We start from the raw sequence: 22,150 nt of genomic DNA on the forward strand, positions 1-22,150 counted from the left end.
GGCCCATGGTGCGCCCGTGTCCGTCCGTCGGGCCGCGCGGGCGGCTCCGCGCGTGGCCCGGCGCTCGCGAGCTCGCCCCCTCGCTGCGGGCCAGGCCCGCCCGCTGCCGCCGCCTCCTCCCCCGGGGCGGCGCGGCGCCGGCGGGCGGCGGCGCGGAGGCCGGACCGGGCGGCGGCCCAGGCGGCGCAGGGGGCGCGGCGGCCAAGGCAGGCGGCGCGGGCGACATGACGGACAACATCCCGCTGCAGCCGGTGCGCCAGAAGAAGCGGATGGACAGCAGGCCCCGCGCCGGGTGAGCGGGGCCGGGGGCCGGCCGCCCTCCTTTGTCCGTGCGCGGCGGGAGCCTGGCGCTCGGGCCGGCCGGGCCGGGCCTGACAGGTTGGCAGGCGCCATGAGCCGGCGGCCGGGCCCGGGAGGAGGGCGGCCCGGGAGGCGGGCGGGCAGGGAGCTCCAGCCCCGGCCCGGGGCCTCGGCGCGATTGCGTCCCTTTTGGGCCCAAGCGATCGGCTGCGTTTCATCACTGCCCACCTTCCTTCAGAAACCCCGAGAAGCCCGGCCCGCCCAGCGCTGTTTACACGCCAGTGGAATTGGGATCGGCCTTGGCCTTTTACGCATTTTTTTCTTTCCTGTTTGATTACTCCTTGGCCTTGTGATGTCGACTGGGTCAATAGCAGACCTTGGTCTGCGCGTGGAACAGCCCTCGGGAGCCCGGATATGCTCAGGTTATTGGTGGTGGTAGGGGAGCCACGGCCTTCTCCGCGGACCTGCCGCGGGGTCCCCATCAGCGCGTCCGGGTCCCAGCCCCCAGATAGCCGCCTTCGCCTTCTGGCCCTGGCGGGACCCGAACCGGTAGCCATAGGAAGGCGAAAGGGGCTCCTACTGGTCGATTTAAGATCCCCTCCCCACGGTTCCCTACAATTTGAGGGTAGGAGCTCCCTGGCAGGGCTAAGGGTTGCCACCTGCTGGGCCTTCCCGCGTCGGCAGACCTTGGGCAGCCTGGGGAGGGGGTTCCCTCACTTGGAGAGAGAGGACAAGCTGGTATTTTGCGCCTGCAGTCTTCCTCTTCGGAGAATGGCAGTAACCTGTTGTTGAGGTTTTAAGGATCTGTGGTATTGCCTGCGACAGACCCCCCGGGTGGGGGTGGGGGTATTGAGGGGAGCTGGTTAAAATGCAGATTCCCCGGCCCCGCCAGACCTGCCCATCAGGTCTTGGCGGTGGGACCCGGAAATGTGCATTTTCCCGAGGCTGCCCAGGTGAAGGCTGAGACCGGCAGCTCGGCGGCGCTGGGCCTTTCGGTCCCGCCCTTTGCTTCAGCGTCCTGTTCTCTCTGGGCACTTCCCTGTGGCGGCCTCTTTTTGCGGCGTCAGCTGCTGGATGCAGGGGGTGGGGAGGGTGGACCTCTATAGGGTGGCTTCATCAGGTGTGCATCCAATTATTGAAAGAAAAAAAAAGAAAAGAAAAGAAAAAAAAAAAAGGAATGATGCCAGCTGCCATTTTGTGGGGTCTTTGTCCAGCTTTCCTTAGATTTTCCAGTGAGGCGGCCCCATTGCTGTCATGGAGAGGAGGATACCAGCCCAGTGAGGTCAGGGACTGCTGGGAAGATGCTGTAAAATGCAGGTTGGACTTAGGATCTCTGACCAGAGACCCGGAGAGCCTCCACCCTTTCCTTCACTGTCTTCTGTCGAGGCTAAAGCATGATGACATTTAACTTGAACTTTTTGCCTAGACTAGTACCTGCATGTAATGTGTACTCTCAGTAAATGTTTTAATGAATTAATACAATGGGGGCGGGGACTCTCAGATCCTCTAGTTATTAATTTGTGCCACAAACAATGATAAAATACCTGTTGTGTGGGGGGGCTGTGCTCAGTGACTGGGTGCAAAGATAGGTTCAACAAGCCCTGCCCAACAGGTGCGGGCGTGCTGACCGTGGAATCACCTGGATCTGTGGGAACACCTACCATCCCTTCTTTGAAATAAGAATCTGGGGTGGGACCTGAATATCTTTATCTGTCTTACCTAGTTTATTTTTTCAAAGCTCCCTGGGTGATTTTAATGTGCTGGTATCGTTGAGAACCTCTGATTCAGTGCATGAGGTAGAACTGCAAATAATTATTTAAAAGTGATGATAATCTTGGTAGAATTATACACCATTAATAAGGGGGCCCAGAGGGAGTGGTACAGACAGTTGGGAAAAAAAGATTTCTGTTTGGTGCTGGAGTGGAGGGTCACTCTTCTTTTAGAATTTGCCACTTTGGAACAAATCTCTTTCCTCGTCAGTGACATGGACTCAAATTTAAATCATGTGTCTGGAATTCCAGGCGTTTGCCTATATGTCCTTGTATTGAATCTGCATTTTTAGGAATAGCCTTGTCAAGGTAGGGATCTTGCTGTTTGGAAGCAGAGATGGAAAGTCTCCCTAAAATTTACGGAGGAGGGCCACTTAAAGGAAAACGAGGCTGGTGTGTGACGGGTCAGGCTCTCTACTGAGCACTTGAGATAAATGACAGTGTTCACCCTCGTAACAGCTGTGGGGATTTTTGGAGTCAGTTTTTTCATTTTATAGCCAAGGAAACGAAGATTCCATGATGCTACATAATTTGTCGGAGGTCAAAGGAATAGCGTGAGGGGGGTGGATTTGAACCTGATAGCTCATTTTACCTAATGGCTTGAAGCTATATGGTGGTTGGGGTTTTGTGGTTAAAAAACCAAGAACCTAGGTACCACATGTCCCAGGGGGGAGAGTATAATTAATGCCGGGGTCACTTAGCATATGTTGCCAAGACATGGCATTTATTTGCTGGAGGAATCCTGTAGCCCCAAAGCTCTTTTCTCTCTTGAGAAAGTTACCACATCCCAGTGTTGAGAAAACTATTAACAGTGGTTTTGTTAGGAAACAGGGCATTTGCCTCACATTGCTGGAAACCCTTCTGACATCCTGTGTGCTTTGCTTCTGGCTGAATGGCATTCTTCTCTTGCTGAAACACCAGAGACTGGTTTGTGGCAACATGGGCATGGGATTGGGGAGCTGGGTTCAAGCTGAGGATCTGTGACTTGGGAAAATTATCTCTCTGGGTCTTAGTTTTTGTTTTTTTTTTCTTTTTTTGTTTATTTTTTTGGTCATGCTTGTGGTATGTGGAAGTTCCTGGGCCAGGGATTGAACGTGTCCCACAGCAGTACAATGTCTGATCCTTAACCCACTGAGCCACCACGGAACTCTTGAGTCTCAGTTTTTCCTTCTGTAAAGCGGGAGCGGCAATAATTATATATACCTCCTTGGATTGTTTTGAGGCTTAATTCATGTTAAGTTTAGACCACTCAGTGCTCAGTGCCTCTTAGGTGTTTTCTGGGGCAAAGAGGAATAATTAGGTCTTTGTGTGAGGTTTGCTTTGGGTGATCTCCAGAATGCTCCTTTGAGAGGAGGGAACTTTGATGCTAGGAAATTGAGAAACAGTATAGAATCCATTGCTCTTTCCTGGTCAAATCCAGGAAATGATTAACTACATAAACTGTTCCTTCCAGGTGTGGAGAGACCCTGGTGTGACAGATGCCGTAGAAAGGCAAGGAGCCTGGACTCTAGAGGAACTGAGGCTCTGTAATGTTTCTCTTAGTAACATTTCTGCATCTTGTAGCCACATTGGACAAGGATGCTTGGATTTTTGGTGTATTTAGATGTGGGTGACTAGGAAATTTTGGATATGAACTGGCCTAAGAAAGAGCTGTTTAGTTTCATAGTCTATCTTTACTTTTTTTTTTAATAAACATTTTTATCAAAGTATAATTTACATAACATAAAATAAAATCCATTGTTAAGTACAATTCATTGATATTTTAAAAGTAAATTTAAGGAGTTCCCATCATGGTGCCATGGAAACAAATCTGACTAGGAACCATGAGGTTGCGGGTTGGATCCCTGGCCTCGCTCAGTGGGTTAAGGATCCGGTGTTGCTGTGAGCTGTGGTGTAGGTCGCAGACGCAGGTTAGATCTGGAGTTGCTGTGGCTCTGGCGCGGGCCAGCAGCTGTAGCTCCGATTGGACCCCTAGCCTGGGAACCTCCACATGCCGCAGGTGCGGCCCTAAAAGGACAAAAAGACCAAAACAGGAAAAAAAAAAAATTTATAGAGTTTGTGTAGCCATCACCACAATCCAGTTTTTGGACATTTTTTATCACCTCCAAAAGTTCCCTCATGCCTGTTTGCAGCTAATCCCTAGGCTGTCATTGCTCTGCTTTCTGTTTTCATAGGTTTGCCCTTTCCGGAAGATTCCTGTAAATGGAATCATACAATATGTTGTCTTTGTGTCTGCCTTCTTTCACTTAGCATAATGGTTTTATGTTCCTTTTTATCGCTTAATAGAATTCCACTGTATGGATATGCCATATTTTGATTTTTCACCAAGATGGTCGTTTGGATTATTTCCGGTATTTGCCTGTTATAAGTCACACTGTTAAGAACTTTCAAGTTTCTGTGTGACACGTGCTTTCACTTCTCTTGTCTAAGGTGAGTTTTGGAGACGGAGTTCGTCGGTGTTTCCTGGGTCTCCCGAAAGGGCCCTGTGGCTTCTCCCGCCTAGTCTTCCCCCCTCTGACCACTCAGTGTTGCAGTGGCTCAAGGTTTGTCCTGGACCCTCTTGCCCTTGGAAGTATGGGTTGAGCTCATCTATGTCCATGGCTTCCGGGACTACCTTACTCAGGGACCAAGTCCTCCTGTCCTCCTTCTGACTCCTGCTCTCAGCCTGGCCAAAGCCAACGTCATGGTCTAGTGCCCACCGCAAACCTGGTCTTCTTCCTGCAGGGTCCCGTGCACGGAGAAGGCTGTGCCATCTCTTCAGCAGCAGAATCTCCAGGATCCTCATCTTTCTTTGCTAATCCTTTGTCAAGACTTCCTACTTTTGCCCCCTGACTGGCTCTGGAATCTGCTCACATCTCCCTTAGCATCGCCATTGCCACCTGCCCATCCTCCTCCTCTTCTTCTTTTTTTTTTTTTTCTTTCTGTCTTTCTAGGGCCACACCCGCTGCATATGGAGGTTCCCAGGCTAGGGGTCTAATCGGAGCTGCAGCTGTCAGCCTACAACCACAGCCACAGTAACGCCGGATCTGTAACCTACGGAGCGAGGCCAGGGATCGAACCTGCGTTCTCATGGATACTAGTCGGATTCGCTCCCGCTGTGCCACAACGGGAACTCCCTCGCCCAACCTCTTGTTGATCATCATCATCACTGTCCCCCTGAGTCCACGCTGTTGATTGTTCAGTGAGGTCTCCACGTTGCTGTGGTGTAGGTTGCAGATGCGGCTTGGATCTGGCATTGCTGTGGCTTTGGTGTAGGCTGGCAGCAACAGCTCCGGTTAGACCCTGAGTCTGGGAACCTCCGTACGCCGTGAGTGCTGCCCTAAAAAGATAAAGGACAAAAGAAAAAAATATGCAGTTCCTCAGTGGCACCAGCCACATTTCCGTGTCCAGTCCCCACACGTGGCCGGTGCCCGCAGTATCGGTTGGCGTAGATACAAGCATTCATCTCCACCGTCACGGCAGGTGCTGTTGGACACTGCTGCTGTGGCCCTTGCCTCCTTCTAATCTTGCCTTGAGACACTTTGGCCCCTTCAGCTCCCTCTTGATGCAGGACCTTTGCACATGCTCTTCTCTGCCTAGAAGGTCCTTCTCTCCCCTCTTCATCTAGTCAAAGCTCTGTCTTCCATTAAGCCTCAGGGAAGGCTTCCCTGCTGTTCCCAGGGCAGGTCGCATCCCGCTGCAGCAGCCTCTCAGAGCATCTGCTCCTCTTCTTTTTTGCACAGTTGCAGTTTGACGTGTGATATTCAGCTGGGAACACCATGGGGCCCTGGCTGGTGACAAGTTAATCATCATCACGTGGAACCTGGCACAGATAGATGCCCAGTAAATCCTTGTTGAGAGAAAGCAGATCTCCAGTTTGCAAAAGAAGCAGAGCGAAGCCTCTGTTCCTGGGAATGGGGAGAGAAGAGCCTTTTCTGGGTGGTCCAGGAAGAAGTCTAGATGTTGCCAACTCTAAGTCTCTAAGACATCTGTAGGGTGTTCTTAAGCTGCTGCTTACTAATTGCTTATGGATTTTCTTGGCTCAGAGATCTTCCCTGGTTGATGGGCTCAGGTCTGCATGTCCTCCCAGTGTGACCTGAGTCAGGGTAGGTGGGTGGTGTCTGAGGAATTTGCAGCCTGGGTACCAGGAGAAGGACATCTCAGGCAAGGAGAAGACATCCCAGGTGCCCTCGGTCTGCCTTTATCGCTTTTCCTCCACCGAGGGACGTCAGCTTAGGTGGTGTTGGGGTGGTGAGATGGCTTCATTTTTATTTTATTTTATTTTTTTGGTCTTTTGTCTTTTTAGGGCCGCACCCATGGCATATGGAAGTTCCCAGGCTAGGGGTCCAATCAGAGCTGTAGCTGCCGGCTTGTACCACAGCAACGCCAGATCCTTAACCCACTGAGCGAGGCCAGGGGTGGAACCCGCAACCTCATGGATCCTAGTTGGATTTGTTTCCACTGCACCACGGCAGGAACTCCTTAATTTTTATCTTTAAATACAAGACCCATATTCTAGCAAAGACTTGTTTTGTTGTGGATTATCGATGTGCAGATCTTATAAGCTGTACTAATACAGATGCAGGAAGTCAAACATTTAGTGGAAAAGAATCAAATAATATGAAACCTGGTTCATTCCAGAGGTCACAGTGTGTATGGTGTAGTGGGCAGAGACCTCCCAAAGATGTCCACTTTTAACCCTGGCCCTGAGCATATGTTACCTTACACGGCAAAAGGGATTTTGCAGGTGTGATTAAGTTCATAACCTTGAGATGGGGAGGCATTCCAGGATTATCCAGGTGGACTCAGGGTCATCACAAGCGTCCTTGAAAGAGGGAGGCAGGAGAAGGGAGCCTCAGAATTGGAGAGTGGCCAGAAGTGCCCTGCCTCGGGCTGGAAGGTGGAGAAGGGGCCGTGAGTACAGCAATGCAGGCGGGGTCTGGAAAGTGGAAAAGTCAGGGAAGGGATTCTCCCCCGGAGACTCCAGGAGGAACACAGCCCTGCAGACACCTTCAGCTTAGCCCTGTGGACCCGCTTTGGACTCCTGACCAACGGAGCTGTGAGATAATTCATTCGAGGTTATTTGTCACAGCAGCAAGGGGAAGCCCGTGCAGTTGGTGCATCCCACAGACCTGGGTCAAGACCCCGGGGGGCCCACCGGGTCGGCCAGCGAGCCCCCTGCCTGGTGGGTACAGCAGAGACATCTCAAGCCTCACTCTTACACTTTGCTTGGGGTGTAGCAACAGGATGCTAGGCTCCTTCTGTGACCACTGAGGAGAACTAATATTTATTTAGAATCTGCAGTCTTTTGGCTCTGAATTAGCTGCGCAGTGGCTCTCTTGATGTTTGGTTTTGTTTTGGTTTTGGTCCTTGTTTTACGGATAAGGAAACTGAGGCTCAGAAAGGCAAAGCTTTTAACCCGGGCCAAGAACGAGTGGCAGAAACTAATGAGCATGCGGGTGCGTGTGACTGCATGGGGAGGACGGGAGGGTTTCTCTGAGCTCCCCGGCTGGGGCTGGGTGTTTGATCAGCTCCATCCCTTCATTGCAGCTTTTGTCTCTTTGTTTTTCACTCCAGTAACAATGGACTCTTTCTTTTTCCAAATGACTTCAGGGTAGAGAATTTGGGCGTGGCAGTGGTTTAAAGTCTACTGCATTTTAAAAATTGCTGTAAGAATACAGATAAGAATATTATAGACTGTAATTTGAAATGCCCACGACAGGATGCTGGGTTTGTTGCTTTGCGGTTAAAAGTTTGGATTCTAGGCTTACAGACTTAGGTTAATCAGTTTTGCCCTATTACAGATTTGACATTTTTTTAGTATGACTCCAGACCACTGTGTTTTCCCCTCTGCGCCTCGGTTTTCCCTTCTGTAAAATGGGACATATAGTGCCCATGAGGCCGGGCAGAATACGTGCAAGAGTAGATACAAGTCCTTGGAGGACGTCGGAAATTGATCTCGGCCTGCAAGGAAGGACTCTTGCACTGGACAACGTTATCTCCTCTTCTTTCTGGAACTTTGTGGAGCGTTTGGTTGAGTAAGAACTCTGGCCAGACAATAGCCAGAGATGACTTGTCTCTGCTTGGAGCCATCTCCGATCTCAGATGACGGGGCTGCTGCAGGCCATGTGCTTCTTTGCAGACGTGCTCACACTGTGCTGGGACCAGGGTGCATCAGGGGTGTGGAGTCACTGTTCCCACGAACTTAGAATGGTGCCCGAATAGGGAGTGTTTTTTTGTGTGTGTGTGTGTGCGTGTTTTGCTCTTTAGGGCCCCACCCATAGCATATGGAGGTTCCCAGGCTAGGGGTCCAATAGGAGCTGCAGGTGCCGGCCTACACCACAGCCATAGCCACGCCAGATCTAAACCGAGTCTGCGACGTACATCGCAGCTCACGGCAATGCTGGATCCTTAACCCACTGAGTGAGGCCAGAGATTGAACCACAACCTCATGGTTCCTAGTCGGATTCGCTTCTGCTGTGTCACAACAGGAACTCCGGGAGTTCTTTATACAGACATGTTCATTCTGTTGAATGGTCTGAACTTTGTATCGAAGCTGTCACTTCTAATTTGTGATGCCTTTCTGTTTTGACACGATGGAGATCGTACTGGGAATACAGTACATCAGATTCTTGTTATTTGCAGTAGTTCTGTCCTGTAAAGTCCCTCAGCACTGAATTAGCGAACAGTGAATCGCTGCTTCTACGGGAAATACAAGGTTAGGTAGGTTCCTGCCAGATGCTGGTTACAGCATTTTGGTCAAATGATCAATATAGAATCTTGGGGAGTTCCTGTCACGGCGCAGTGGAAACGAATCCGACTAGGAACCATGAGGTTGTGGGTTCGATCCCTGGCCTCGCTCAGTGGGTTAAGGATCTGGTGTTGGCCGTGAGCTATGGTGTAGGTCACAGACGTGGCTCGGATCCTGCTTTCCTGTGGCTGTGGTGTAGGCCAGAGGCTACAGCTCTGATTAGACCCCTAGCCTGGCAACCTCCATATGCCAAGGGTGCAGCCCTAAAAAACCAAAAAAAAAAAAAAAGAGTCTTGTTTTAGGTATGTCTCTATTGAAAAACACCGTATTTGGGGAGTTCCTGTTGTGGCACAGCAGAAATGAATCCACCTGGTATCCATGAGGATGCAGATTTCATTCCTGGCCTCACTTAGAGGGTTGGGAATCCGTCGTTGCTGTGAGCTGTGGTGTAGGTGGCAGACGTGGCTTGGATCCTGTGTGGTTCTGGCTGTGGCGAAGGCCGGCAGCTGCAGCTTGGATTCGACCCCTCGCCTGGGAACATCTGTGTGCTGCTGGTATGGCCCTAAAAAGCAAAAAAAAAAAAAAAAAAAAAAAGAAAAGAAAAAAAAAAAGAAAAAAAAGAGAGAAAAAGAAAGAAAGAAAAACACCTTATTTAATTAATGTTGTTGGTTTATTATCATTGAGCTCATGACCAACAACATTATAACTCATGTCTTGAAGGAAACTTATGTAACATGTATGTATCTTTCTCCCAGAGGCTCATCACAGGCTTCTTGCTCTTAGGAATACTGATTGCGCCCGGGCCATTTGATTCTGAACTAGATAACAAAAAGCACAAAAAGGCACACATGGCACTCAACAGACCATGAAGAGGACACTGTGTACAGTATGAGAGCAGAGACAAGAAGGCAGAGCCTTGCCCTGTTCAGCCTCAGTGGGGAAGGCGTGTGGGTTACTTCAGATTTTTTTTTCCACTCTGAGCATGTCCGTGAATGCCCCCAGGGTGCTGGGAGTATTGATTGTGAGGTTACAGGTTTTAGGCAGTAGGTGAACTGGCAAAAACAAAGCTCACAAAATTAGGAGGATGGGCTGTATTTAGGTGGCTGTGTTTTCAGTGTCTTCCTGTTGACACCCTGGTGTTAGGTGGCGGTGTGTGGGGGTGTGTTTGGGGGGGTTGTGGGGATTTTGCTGGTGGGTGAAATCCAGGGCCCCAGGCTTCCCCACTCTGTGCCGGAGTGCCGCTTGCGTTCACAGCTCTTTGTTCCCTTCGAGGAGAACAGCCAGAGCAACGTTGGCACCGGCCCATCGGGAAGTGCTGCACCCCGTCTGCCAGCCCTGTGGCGCTTGTGCCATCCATCCACTCTCTATTCCAGAATCCCTGCTGTGGGCCTCTCCGGCGCTCCCCAAAACCAGACCAGGTGCTCCCCACTCATTCTGCTCTTTCGGGCTTCCGTGAGGAAGTCCAGGGAGCCACCTGCACACCGGTCCCCAAGGAAAGAGGCTGGCCATTTGACCTTGACCTCAGCCACCCATGCAGCAAATAGGAGGGAAGAGGCAGGACGTTGATGGATCCGTCTTTGGACTTTGGGCTGTTGCTTGTCAGAACAGCTGCAAACGAGAGGCATTAGTCAGGGCTGGCCGGACTTCATGGCTACCCTTGGGCACGGACATTACACGCCTGCAGCTTCACTCCTGAGAGCCAGGGGACTTTGGCTTATTTTGGAAAGAAAAAGACTAGCTGTAACATATATTTAGGTGACTTGTAGGTAAAAAGATAGAAAGGGGCTGATACTTTTTTTTTTTTTTTTTTTGCCTTTTAGGGCTGCCCTCGCGGCATATGGATGTTCCCAGGCTAGGGGTCAAATCGGAGCTGTAGCCGCTGGCCAATGCCAGAGCCACAGCCACCCCACATCCAAGCCGTGTCTGCGACCTACACCGCAGCTCATGGTATCTACATCACAGCTCACGGTAACACCGGTTCCTTAACCCACTGAGCGAGGTCAGGCATCAAACCTGTGTCCCCAGGGATGCTAGTCAGATTCATTTCTGCTGAGCCACGACAGGAACTCCAAAAGATGCTGACACTTTTTAAAGCTAGTGTCTGTTTTGTTATGTGACTTAGGCATTCAGAGCTTGGCCTGTGGGAAGCATCACCTAAGATCCCTTCAGGCAGCTCATGGCCAAACGTTGAAAGTTGGCGATTATGTTTGTGGTTCCTTCTCTTTGTGCCAAGTGATACTTGTTTGCTCTTTGTGGCAGTGGCAGGAATTTTCCCTTTAGAATAGGGTTCAGTAAAAAACAGTGGACTGAGAAGTCAGGGATGGTTTGGGAGGTTTGTAGGTGTGCCCTGGGTATGGCATGCTTGCCGTTTAGGAAGTGGTGGCTTGTGCTCAAATGGTGCTGTTGAATGGTCTAAGAATACAGTATTATTGTTACAAGGGGGAAAAAAATGGGATAAGCTGATTCTGCTAATAGATTAAAAATTCTTTCTATTTTTCCAAGTTTTTCATGAAAAATATGATTTTTATTTATTTATTTATTTTGGCTATGTCCATAGCATGTGGACCTTCCCAGGCTAGGGATCAAACCCATGCCGCAATAGTGACCCAAGCTGCTGCAGTGACAATGCCCGATCCTCAACCTGCTGCACCACAAGAGAACTCCAAAAAACATGATTCTTAAATGACCGTTAGTTTACCATGTAGGATCCTTTTTCTTTTTCTTTTTTTTGGGCTGCACCCATGGCATATGGAAGTTCCCAGGCCAGGGGTCACATCCGGGCCAGGGGTTGAAGCCGAAGCACAGCTGTGACCTACACCACAACCATGGTAATGCTGGATCCTTAACCCACTGTGCTGGGCTGGGGATCAAACCTTCGCCTCTGCAGAAACAGTGCTAGATCCTTAACTGGCTGTGCCGCAGCAGGAACTCCTGATTGGAGATTTTAATGTTGCTTTCATCACTGTCTGAAGTTTGAGGGGATCGTGGGGAAGAACAGCTGGAAGGAGCCGGTGCAAAGAAAGGCTTCTGGTGTGAACCGGACATCGGGGTGTGCTGGAGGCTCTTGCCTCCTCCCAGTGGCCGCCCTCCCTGAGGACGAAGTGGCCTGTGGTGTGAACAGGCCTGGCAGGCTCTCCCACCCTCCGCCAGGCCATCTGCAGCGACACAAGATGAAGTTGGGCTCAGCCAGGCTAGACCTCAGGGCTTGTCAACACCGGCTCTGTGGGTATTTTAGGTTTGATGATCCTCTGCTTTGGAGGATGCTCAGCAGCATCCCTGGTCTCTACCCTCTAGATGCCAGTAGCACCTTCCCCCAGTGGTGACAGGCAAAGGTGCCTCAGACCTGGCCCGGCCCCTGGGGAGGGGGCGGGGGAGTAGGAGAGGACAGAACCGCAGCTGATAGGAGCGGAATGCCTGTGGTCCTCTTAGGGTGACTCATTCTGTCTTAAAAAAAAACAAAAAAACAAAAAAAAAAACAAAACCCAGAAGCCAGAAGGAAAAACCCGTTGGGCAAGAAATTCCTGTGTGAACTGTGTTGGGCTTTCGCCTTCAGTAACTAAGGAAGCCATGAGCTGTTAGGACTTCGGGAAGTGAGGTGGATTGACTTGTATTCCTCCCAGTTTATGAGTTGAAGCCCAAACCCAGCCTCTTAGAAAGCGACTGTGTTTGGAGACAGGGCCTTTAAGGAGAGGGAGGCTGTTAGGGGGAGCTCTTAACTAGTCTGAGCGGTGTTCTAAGAAGAGATTAGGCCGTGAAGAGAGACTCCTGGGGCGAGGAAAGCCCGTGAGGACGCCGGAAGAAGGCGGCCGTCTGCAAGCCCGGGAGAGAGACCTCCGAGGGCGCCCAATCTGGAGACTTGCCAGCCTCCAGCCTCCAGAACTCTAAGAAGATAAACGTCTTTTGTGTACGCCACCCAGCCTGTGGTATTATGGCAGTGTGAACAGACTAACGTAGGAAGCACCTCATGGTTATTTTGGTAGGTGAGGAATCTCTTGGTGTTATTAATAAACTTTTATTTTAAACTGATGATGAATTCTTGACCGATTTTCTCTAGGCAGTCCAGTCTCCATAAACATGTTGCAAAGTCATGTCCCCTAGAGCCGAACTCCCCCGCATCCCCCAGCCTAAAAACACATACCACGTGCTCCACAGGGCAGAGGCACTGTCCCCAGATGTTTCCTTTTGCTTCAAGAGTTTACAGTGGTCACATTTCCAGGTTGTGTTTTGTATGGTTGATGTGTTAATTCTTGTCACTTGGATTGTGCTAGATTAATTTGATGAGAGTTGTAATATTTGCTAATCGCTATTGTGTGCTTATTAGGTGTGTATCGTTCTTCTAAGAGTTTTGTGTGAATCATTCCATTTTATCCTCCTGACAGCTCTCCTTTGCAGATGACAAATTGAGGAAAGCTTTTGGCTTAGAAAACTCAAAAACGCATTTCAGTTTTTTTAAAAGGCTGATTTAAAATTGAATTCATGCAGCAAATTGCATTTTGCAGCCTGTCTTGATGCCCTTTCCTATTTGAGTTTTTCTATAATGGGCATTTAGAGCAGATGGTTTTTGTTGAGGGGAAAGGAATTATGGGTTTGCGAGGCTTCAGCGATTTGGAAATAAGTACGTGTGTACTCCATTGTTCCTGGGGAGCCTGAGAGCAGAAGTGATGTGACAGAGGGAAACTATAGAAACTTTAAGTTATCCTAATAACCATAAGTTCTTCAGAAGTGTAGTATGTGTTTTCAGAGTTAGTTCACGTACTGATCCCTATTTTATTTTATTTTTTGGCCACAGCAACAGCTTGATGTGGGATCTCAGTTCTCAGACCAGGGATTGAACCCAGGCCACAGTGGTGAAAGTGCCAAATCCTAACCATTAGACCACCAGGGAACTCCCCAATTCGTATTTTCTCTTTCTTTCTTTCTGTCTGTCTTTCTTTTCTGCCCCATGGCATATGGAGTTCCCCAGCTAGGGATCAGATCTGAGCTGCAGTTTTGACCTGCACTGCACCTGTGGCAACGCCAGATCCTTTAACCTACTGTGCCAGACCAGAGATCAAACCTTCATCCTGGCGCTGCAGAGAGGCCACCAATCCCAAGGCGCTGCAGCAGGAACTCTCCTGTCCTTATTTTCTTAATTCAGACTCTGCAGGGGAGACATTCATGTAATGAGGGAGGGAAAGTATAAAACATCTACTTCTAAAATCTCTCTGTTACCTCCACAAGGAAATAATTGGTTTCTGGAGATTTTGTAGCTTTTATTTTTTTTTATTTTTTATTTTTTTTTTGTCTTTTTGCTATTTCTTGGGCCGCTCCCGCAGCATATGGAGGTTCCCAGGCTAGGGGTTGAATTGGAGCTGTAGCCACCGGCCTACGCCACAGCCACAGTGATGCGGGATCCAAGCCGCGTCTGCAACCTACACCACAGCTCACGGCAACGCCGGATCGTTAACCCACTGAGCAAGGGCAGGGACCGAACCCGCAACCTCATGGTTCCTAGTAGGATTCGTTAACCACTGCGCCACGATGGGAACTCCAAATGATTTTTTTTTTTGTCTTTTTGCACTTTGTAGCTTTTTTATGTCAGTCCCCATAAAAGTCCAAATAAAATTTAAAACTGGACAACTCCCCCATCCCCATCCTCTTCCCTCTTTTTTCTATTCTCCAGGTTAAAGATAAGTAGAGGCTCTTGTACAAGGAATGACATAGCTGAGTTCGGATAAATCAACCTGTCCCATCCATCTCTTCCAGTTTGGGCTCTCCGCTGCTGTGGACCCTCCGGAGGGTACCTTGCGTACCTGGAGTAGGTGGCTTTGTTGGGCCCTTGGGGGTATTTGTTACTGTCTCTAAGCTTGTACTGCTTGTAGCACAAGAGGGCCATCAATTGAGACGTGAATTGTTGAGGCAAGAATAGCAACTTTATCTGGAAAGCCCAGCAGACAGAGAAGCTAGTGGGCTAGTGTCCCAAAGAACCCCTGGCCCAGGGCGGAATTCAGGCATCTTTTGTACTAAAAAGGGGCGGGGCCGTGCTTGGTTGTTGCAAACTTCTTGGTGTCAGAATCCTTTGTTCTTATAGGGATCCATGTATGTCTGATCACAGTGTTCTTGTAAACCTCCAATAGGACAAATGTAATTCTCTGTTCTGCAACTTTTTATCTCTATATGAATGGAAAAGTGTTACATCCTTAGAGTTAGAGCCTTGAGAATGGGCTGTTCAGTGTATTTCAGGACATAGGCAACATTCTATTTCTTTCCAAGCAAAGGCAGTAGAACACAAAGGTTAAAGAAACTGTCTGAGGGGGAGTCAGATTTGTTCTTTCCTGTTCATATTTTTGTGTTTAGCTCTGGTAGAAATCGATCATTTTCCAAAGTGTACTAATTTGTGATTTTCCGGCCGGGATAGTTCCAGATGCTCCACATCCTCACCCACACTTGGTATTTGTTATTTTTCATTTTAACTGTCCTCATGGGAGCATGGTAGTGCTGCAAGAATTTTTTTTTTTTTTTTTTTTTAATAATTTGAGAGAGGCTTCCTTTTCTCGACCGCAAGTCAGGTTTTAGACATACAGACTAGCCACTTCACGGGAACCCTCAACCTAAGTCTGGCAAAAATGTCACATCCCAGTGGCCTTGCCTTTCTGACCAAGCACACTCTTAATTTTTTTGACCTTAAAGATTTTATTTTGTCTCCTTATAACTTTGCACAGTAGCTCAAAGATTACAGTCTCTCTCCTAACAGAACTCCTTGTCTCTACTCTGATTCCTCGCAGTATATTCTACAGTTGATTTATCTGGTTTTGTTTTGTTTGTTTTAGATTTTTTTTAATCAGGGGTGACTTTGGTTTACATATTTCATGTGTGCATTATATTTCTACTGCTGTATACCCTACAACCAAGCACCCTCTTCTTGAGTAGTTTATAAGGGAAACTGTAAAAAAGTGTAACATGCTAAAACCACAAGTACATGCGTGTTAAAGAAGAATTGGAGAACAGAGAAAACTGAGCAATGAGATACTGATGTAACCTTCCCTTCAAAGGCAACCACAGTTAACACAAACCTTTTAGCATATGCTGTTTTCTTCCTGTCTTGTTTCCGTGTGGACATAGTTTGATGAATTATAACCATGTAGCACATGTGTTTTTATTTCCTGCTTTTTTTTTTTCACTTGGCATTTTAATGTAAGGCTTTTTTTTTTTTTTGTATCATGATGTGTTTTGTAAGTGACAACTTTTGATGGCAACATTCTTATTTCTTTGCATAGACATCTTTTAATTTACACAACCAGGCCCTTCTATTGTCACAAGTTGATTCTTATTTTGTTTTCACTTTATAAAGAATGTACTCATTCTGAATGCTGGCCTGCCAAAGTGGAATCACTCCAGAGACACACAAAAGGAAAGTGGGAGGAGGCATAGACCCCAGACCTGAGAAGTCACCCATTCAGTTTGCATGAACCAGATCTGCAAAGTGACACAAAACAGCAGTGCTTATAACCACCTCCCCCCCAACACCAGAATCTTAGCCTTGTGTTTTGGGCATTTCAGAGGTTTGCCCTTCATCTCTTCTGTAACTACTCATTGAGCACTTACTCTGCCCTTGGTCCAGTTTAACCTTGGGGCTGTAAGAGACGCAAGTCCCTCCCAGCATGGAGCTTGCATCTGGTGAGTGGTGATAGCAGTTCTAGTAAGAATTTTGTTCACTCCGTTGGGTTCTTAGGGCCTATGTAGTTTAATCGGACTATCCTGTGGCAGCAAAGCGTAGTCCCATAGAAACTACTGTCATGATTCCAACTTCCCAGGAAACTGAGGCTGAGAGGGGTTCAATAGCCCGGCGCTTAAGCTGCTGCCTTGTCTCACCCAGTCATCCCTTCTCTGGAGAGGCCTTCCTGGACCACCTGCTCTAAGGGAGCCACCTCCCATCCAGTGATGTCATCTTGTTTTTTGGGTTTTTTTGGGGGTGGGGTGGGGGTCAGGGGTTTGTTTTCTGTTGCCACCCTTCCCACCTGCAGAATAGGCTCCATGAAAGCAGGGCCCTCATTTCTCTTGTTTGTACGTGTCAGTGTTTAGCACAAAGACTGGCACATAGTGGGTCGTAGGGGCTCAATAAATACTTGCTGAGCAACTGAGTGAGCAAGTGAGTGGAGAACAGAAGCTGCAGACCCCACTGGGCCGGTCAGCTGCCGGCAGACAGGAGCATGAAAAGCCCAGGGGATCTCGCCTTCTTCCCACACCTCAGTGAAGGTGTGTCCTGAGTTTTGGAGCCATAAAGAGGAAAAGCAACACACCCCTCCTTTTTCACAGAAAAGGGGATGCAGACTTTGACTCTGCCCCGCATTCACGTAGCCTGTAGCTTTAAGGACTTAGCTGTAGATGCAGCGACCTGCCCCTGGTCAGAGGCCTGGGCTGTGGATCTCACACTGATGTCATATTTGCTGCTTGGCAGGAGATGCCCCCATTTGGGGCCTCGCTGGGTCCCAGCAGCTTCCTGCTGCATCATCGAGATTTCTCATGTTTCAGGCCATGGCATTGACTGAGGCTGAGCCTTTGTCTGACAGTCTCCAGTTATCCCCTGGGCAGCACGGGGCTGTTTGATGCCAAGTGATGGAAAGGAGCCTTGGGGGATCAGGGCTTGCTAGAGAATGACCCCTGTACAGCCAAACTGGAGAGGGCTTGCATGGCGCATGGAGGGACCTGACCCACTCAGAGCCCTCCCCAGCCCTGGGGCCCCACAAGGGACTTTGAAACACTAGCATTTTATTTTTCCAATATAAAAGTTACAATTCCTGTTAAAGGAAAGTCAGTGGTTCCTCTGGTGTGCGCTGGCTTGATGTGGGATCTCAGTTCCCAGACCAGGCATTGAACCCAGGCCGCAGCAGTGAAAGCACCAAGTCATAACCACTAGACCACCAGGGAACTCCCAGTGGTTCCTCTTCTGGAAAAGTTAAAGATAACAGTAGCTAGAATCAAAGCCCTACCTTCTATTAACATTTAGGTATTAGTTCTGGTTGTGGCTCAGCAGAAGTGAATCTGACTAGTATCCTTGAGGACACCGGTTCGATCCCTGGCCTTGCTCAGTGGGTTAAGAATCTGACGTTGGTGTGGCTGTGGTGTAGGCCAGCGACTACAGCTCCAGTTCACCCCCACCCTGGGAATTTCCATATGCCACGGGTGCAGCCCTAAAAAGACCAAAAAAAAAAAAAAGAGAAACATTTAGGTATGTTTCCTTCTGCTCCATAATTTTTTTTCTGGTTGGCTATTAGGTGACATTATTTCTGTTGGTTTTTGCTGTTATAAATTAGAACTTAGTCTGTAGAGGCTACCTGGATACACAGGTTTTTCTTTTGGACAGTTTTGGTCAGTTTCCCCAGCATCCTCAGGTCACTGGGTTAAATGGAACTCATGGGAATTCAGGGGCGCTCTTACCATGTAGTGGTTACTAAGCTGCTTTCTGGAAGGACTCTGTCATTTTTACACCTGGCGAAACCAGAGTGGCCGGTGTACCGGGGTCAGGATAATGGCCGATGGCCTTTACCTGCCGTTTTAATTTTGCCCTTTGCCCAGTGGGTACCCACCAGATTGGGAATATTTAAAAAGAGCGAGAAAGAAGTAAAAACACATGCTTTTCTTTCTCTGCCACAAATAGGGTTTCTTGTTTATTCACGTGTGAGGCAGGAGGAGCTGGAGGGCGGAAGGGGCCTGTGGTGGATTGAAGACAAGCTTGCTTCGTGGTAACGCTCTGTAGCTGTACCTGGCGAACCTAACGCCTGGTGGCGGTGTGTTTGGGGGTTACATCTGGGGACTACTTGAGCTATGTTTGGGAGGCTGCTGCAAGTATTCAATACATATTGTTGAACAAATAAAGTTTTTCCGTATACATTTCTCATGACAAAGCTGTGTGTAGACCCCAGGGCCCAGGGCACGTCTGCTTCCCTGCAGAGGTGAAGGTTGCAGCGCGGTGGCTGGAGCCCAGGGACGTGGTCCCAGGCAGCAGCATCGTTAGGAGAGGTGCGGACATGCTCCCTGGTGAGGGCCCTTCTGCACCTGAGCCGCCCCGGCACCAGCCCCTCCTCTCCTGTAGCTCCTGATTGCAGAGGTGAACTACTCTCAAGCGACAGGTGGTGTAACCTCTGCATGTTTCAAGCGCGCTTGGAACCATCCCCCGCAGACTTCCTGGGGCTGTCTCAGCGCCAACGTCCCGCCCAGGTGCCACGCCGGCTGGATGCTGTCGCCGGCTGGATGCTGTCTTGGGGCTGCGGCCCAGGTCTCCATGGGAGCAGGGGAGGAGCCCCGTCCCGGAAGGAGGAGGGGTTCCTGCTGGGAGTGCTGAGAGCCCGGGTTCAAGCGAGACTGCCTCCCTTCACCTTGCGCTCCGCTCTTACTGGCCGTATGACCTGGGGCAAGTGAGTTCAGCTCTCTGAAAACCAGCCTGATAACAGTGCTCAGGGGTTATGAGGACGAAGTGAGTTAATGTATGTTGAGTGTACCTTGAGGGTGTAGACCCCAAGCCTGTGGCCCCTGAAAAGAGCAATGGCAGTGACAGCTGTTGTCAAGGCCAGCCGTGGGTTGGAGGGAGAAGCCGGGTGGGCCTGGGCAGTGGCACTGGGGACCGTGTTGTGTCCTGCCGTGTCTGTCACTGGGCGCCTCCCTAGGTTGTCCAGACAGTGCAGAGGTGGCTCACGAGGCTGCTGTGGGATGAGGTCTCCAGTCACGTGGTCGAGAGCCCTGGCTCTGGGGTCTGCCCACTGAACCCCCAGCTGGCTCCGCCCCTCACCACCTACGGGACTCTGCTGGGGGCGGGGAAGGGAGGATAAGCCCACCCATGGGACGGTGGTGAGGATTCAGGGAAGTGAGTCACAGTGATGGCTTCAGCACAGCTCCTGGCACACACTGAGTGCTTTATACATGTTCTTGCTTATTGCTCTGGGGTCTGGGGAATTGCCTTCCATTTAATCATTTCATTCCGTCCAGTTCTGTGGCATTTTGTGGGGGTGCTGCTGTGTGCCCAGTGCTGCCTGGGTGCTGCCACACAAGACCTGTTCAGATGGCATAGCTAAAGTGTCCAAGCATGGGGTAAGGTTCCTGCATGCTGGGCGCCCTGGGGCATAGGAAGGGATTCACACAGAGCACTTGAGCACCTGCTGTATACCAGGCCTGGGGCGTGGCTGAGTTCAGGCTGCAGACTGAGAGCTGTGTACTGTTTGGGCAGCAGGGTTGGGTTTTTTTTTTGTTGTTGTTGTAGTTTTTAAGTTTAAAAAGTTTCGTCAGTCACAGAGTCACATGGTTCATTGATAAAAGGTCCAGGAGTGTGTACTTTGCAACCTCAGTCTCCATCCCACGCCTCTCCGTTCAGCAAAACTGCCTCTTCCTTCCAGCAGCCACAGTTGAGTTTCTTCAGTGTCATTCTAGAGCAGCCTTAACCATTTACCAAAACAGTGCCTCTATTTGATACCTGTACCTATCTACACAACACATAGACTTTTTCCTTTTTTATTCAATTGTTAGTACATCTTACACAATACAATTTTTTTTTTTCCTTAATGATACATCCTGGGCTACTTCCATATCAGGGCATAAAAACTCTTCATTCCCTTTTTTTGGGGGGCAGCATTATAGGATTCTATTGATGAATGTACTTACCTACCAAACTGTTTTTAACTAGTTTACTACTGATGAGGTTTAGGTTATTTCTAGTGGTTTGCTATTACTTGCAATGTTAGTGAGTGATCTTTATTCCCATCTCAAAGGGAAACAATTGGGACAGGTTGACTGTTCACTTGTAATTTTGATAGCTGTCACTGAGTTGCCCTCCCTCAAGGTTATACTGATTTAGGCTCCTCCCAGCAGTGAGACTGCCTGTTGTTTTGTTTTGTTTTTTCTTTTTAGGGCCGCACCTGTGGCTTAAGGAGGCTCCCAGGCTAGGGGTTTAATCAGAGCTGCAGCTGCCAGCCTACACCACAGCCACAGCAACATCAGATCCGAGCCACGTCTGTCACCTACACCACAGCTCGAGGCAGTGCTGGATCCTTAACCCACTGAGCAAGGTCAGGAATCCAACCCACGTCCTCATGGATGCTAGTTGGGTCAGTTAACCTCTGAGCCACAGTGGGAACTCCTGCATCTGGTTCTTTTAATTGAGGTATCATTGATGTACAATATTATCTAGTTTCATGTGTTCAACATTGTGAACCATAGCTTTTAAAGGTTGTACTCCGGTGTATAGTTATTACAAAATGTTGGCTACATTCCCTGTATTGTACAGTGTATCCTTGTTGCTGATTTCCTTTATTCATAGCAGTTTGTACCTCTTAATCCCCTACCCCTATTTCACTTTTCCCCACTGGGAACCCCTAGTTTGTTCTCTGTGTCTCTCAGTTCTCTGTGCTGCTTTTAATTTTTCTTTACATCTTCTCAGATCTTCCCAGTGTTGACGCCGAGACTTTAGCTTCCTGGACTCTGGCTTCGGGGAAGGTGGCTGCGTCATGCAGGCAATTTAGCAAATATTTGCTGAGGGCCTGGTAATGGCCGTGGCTCCAGAGCAGAGATAATTGTTTCTTGGAGGCCAAGTCCTTGTTACAGTAGTTACCTTTTCCAGAAACATTGTTCCCTTGGCATGTTCCCCTGGAATATTTGCTTTGCCCTTGTGTTTGGCCAGAGTGCACATCTGGTCAGCCGGCTCTTGGCCATCAAAACCTTTGTTTGTTTTAGAGTCAAGTCATAAGAAAGTCTCCTTGGGTTTTCCTTTGTTTAAATTGTCTAAGCTGGAAGCAGTGTAAACTAAATTATTTCTAGCCTTCCGCGTTAACCTAGTTGAATAGCTGTTGCTTGTGACAAGTGAGAAAACGTTCATTTTTTTTTTTTTTTTAAATCTGGAAACATACCTTAAGTGAAATAACATCCACTATTAGTTGAATGGCTCTTACGTGCTAGGTGTTGTCTTATGCCCTTTATGTATAAAATCCTTAATCCTCGTAGTCATGCAGCAAGGCAGATCTTATTTTCATTTTACAGACAGGGAGGCGGAAGATGAAGGGCCGCAGCGCCGCCCTGGAGCCGGGCGGCCACCTGCATGCAGGTCTGTCTGCCTTAGAAGCCAGTGATCGTTCCTCCAGCCGGCGGGGTCCTGCTCTTCTGAAGCTGTGACTCTTGCTTCTCCTTTTTCAGCCTCTCTGTGAGTTTCTCCTGCTCAGGGATTCTATCCTGGAGCCCTTCTCTCAGCTCTGTCTTGAATATGGGATAGGAGTTCATTTGTCCGGGCAAGTGACAGCTCAGTTTGGTGTTGAGAAGCAGCAGCAGCAGCAATGCATGACACCAGGATGGGTGATAGCTGTGGCCCCACGGCTCCAGGCAACAGGCCCTC

The 22,150-nt window shown here is 49.1% G+C and overlaps 1 protein-coding gene across 2 annotated transcripts in view; it reads left to right on the forward strand.

Annotated features, from left to right (window-relative positions):
• The window catches only part of ATP9A (ATPase phospholipid transporting 9A (putative)), a 143,148-nt gene continuing 120,998 nt past the window's right edge, over positions 1-22,150 (forward strand). Inside the window, exon 1 of one of the 2 annotated variants that reach the window (XM_047770852.1) lies at positions 1-292. In XM_047770852.1, coding sequence (XP_047626808.1) covers positions 6-292 — 287 coding nt within the window. In that variant the 5' untranslated portion in view covers positions 1-5. Of the gene's footprint in view, positions 293-699; positions 723-22,150 lie in introns of those variants that run through there. The other variant, XM_047770853.1, reaches the window with a different exon arrangement.

The sequence above is a fragment of the Phacochoerus africanus genome, chromosome 3 (genome assembly GCF_016906955.1).
Source record: "Phacochoerus africanus isolate WHEZ1 chromosome 3, ROS_Pafr_v1, whole genome shotgun sequence".
Classification (NCBI taxonomy): Eukaryota; Metazoa; Chordata; class Mammalia; order Artiodactyla; family Suidae; genus Phacochoerus; species Phacochoerus africanus.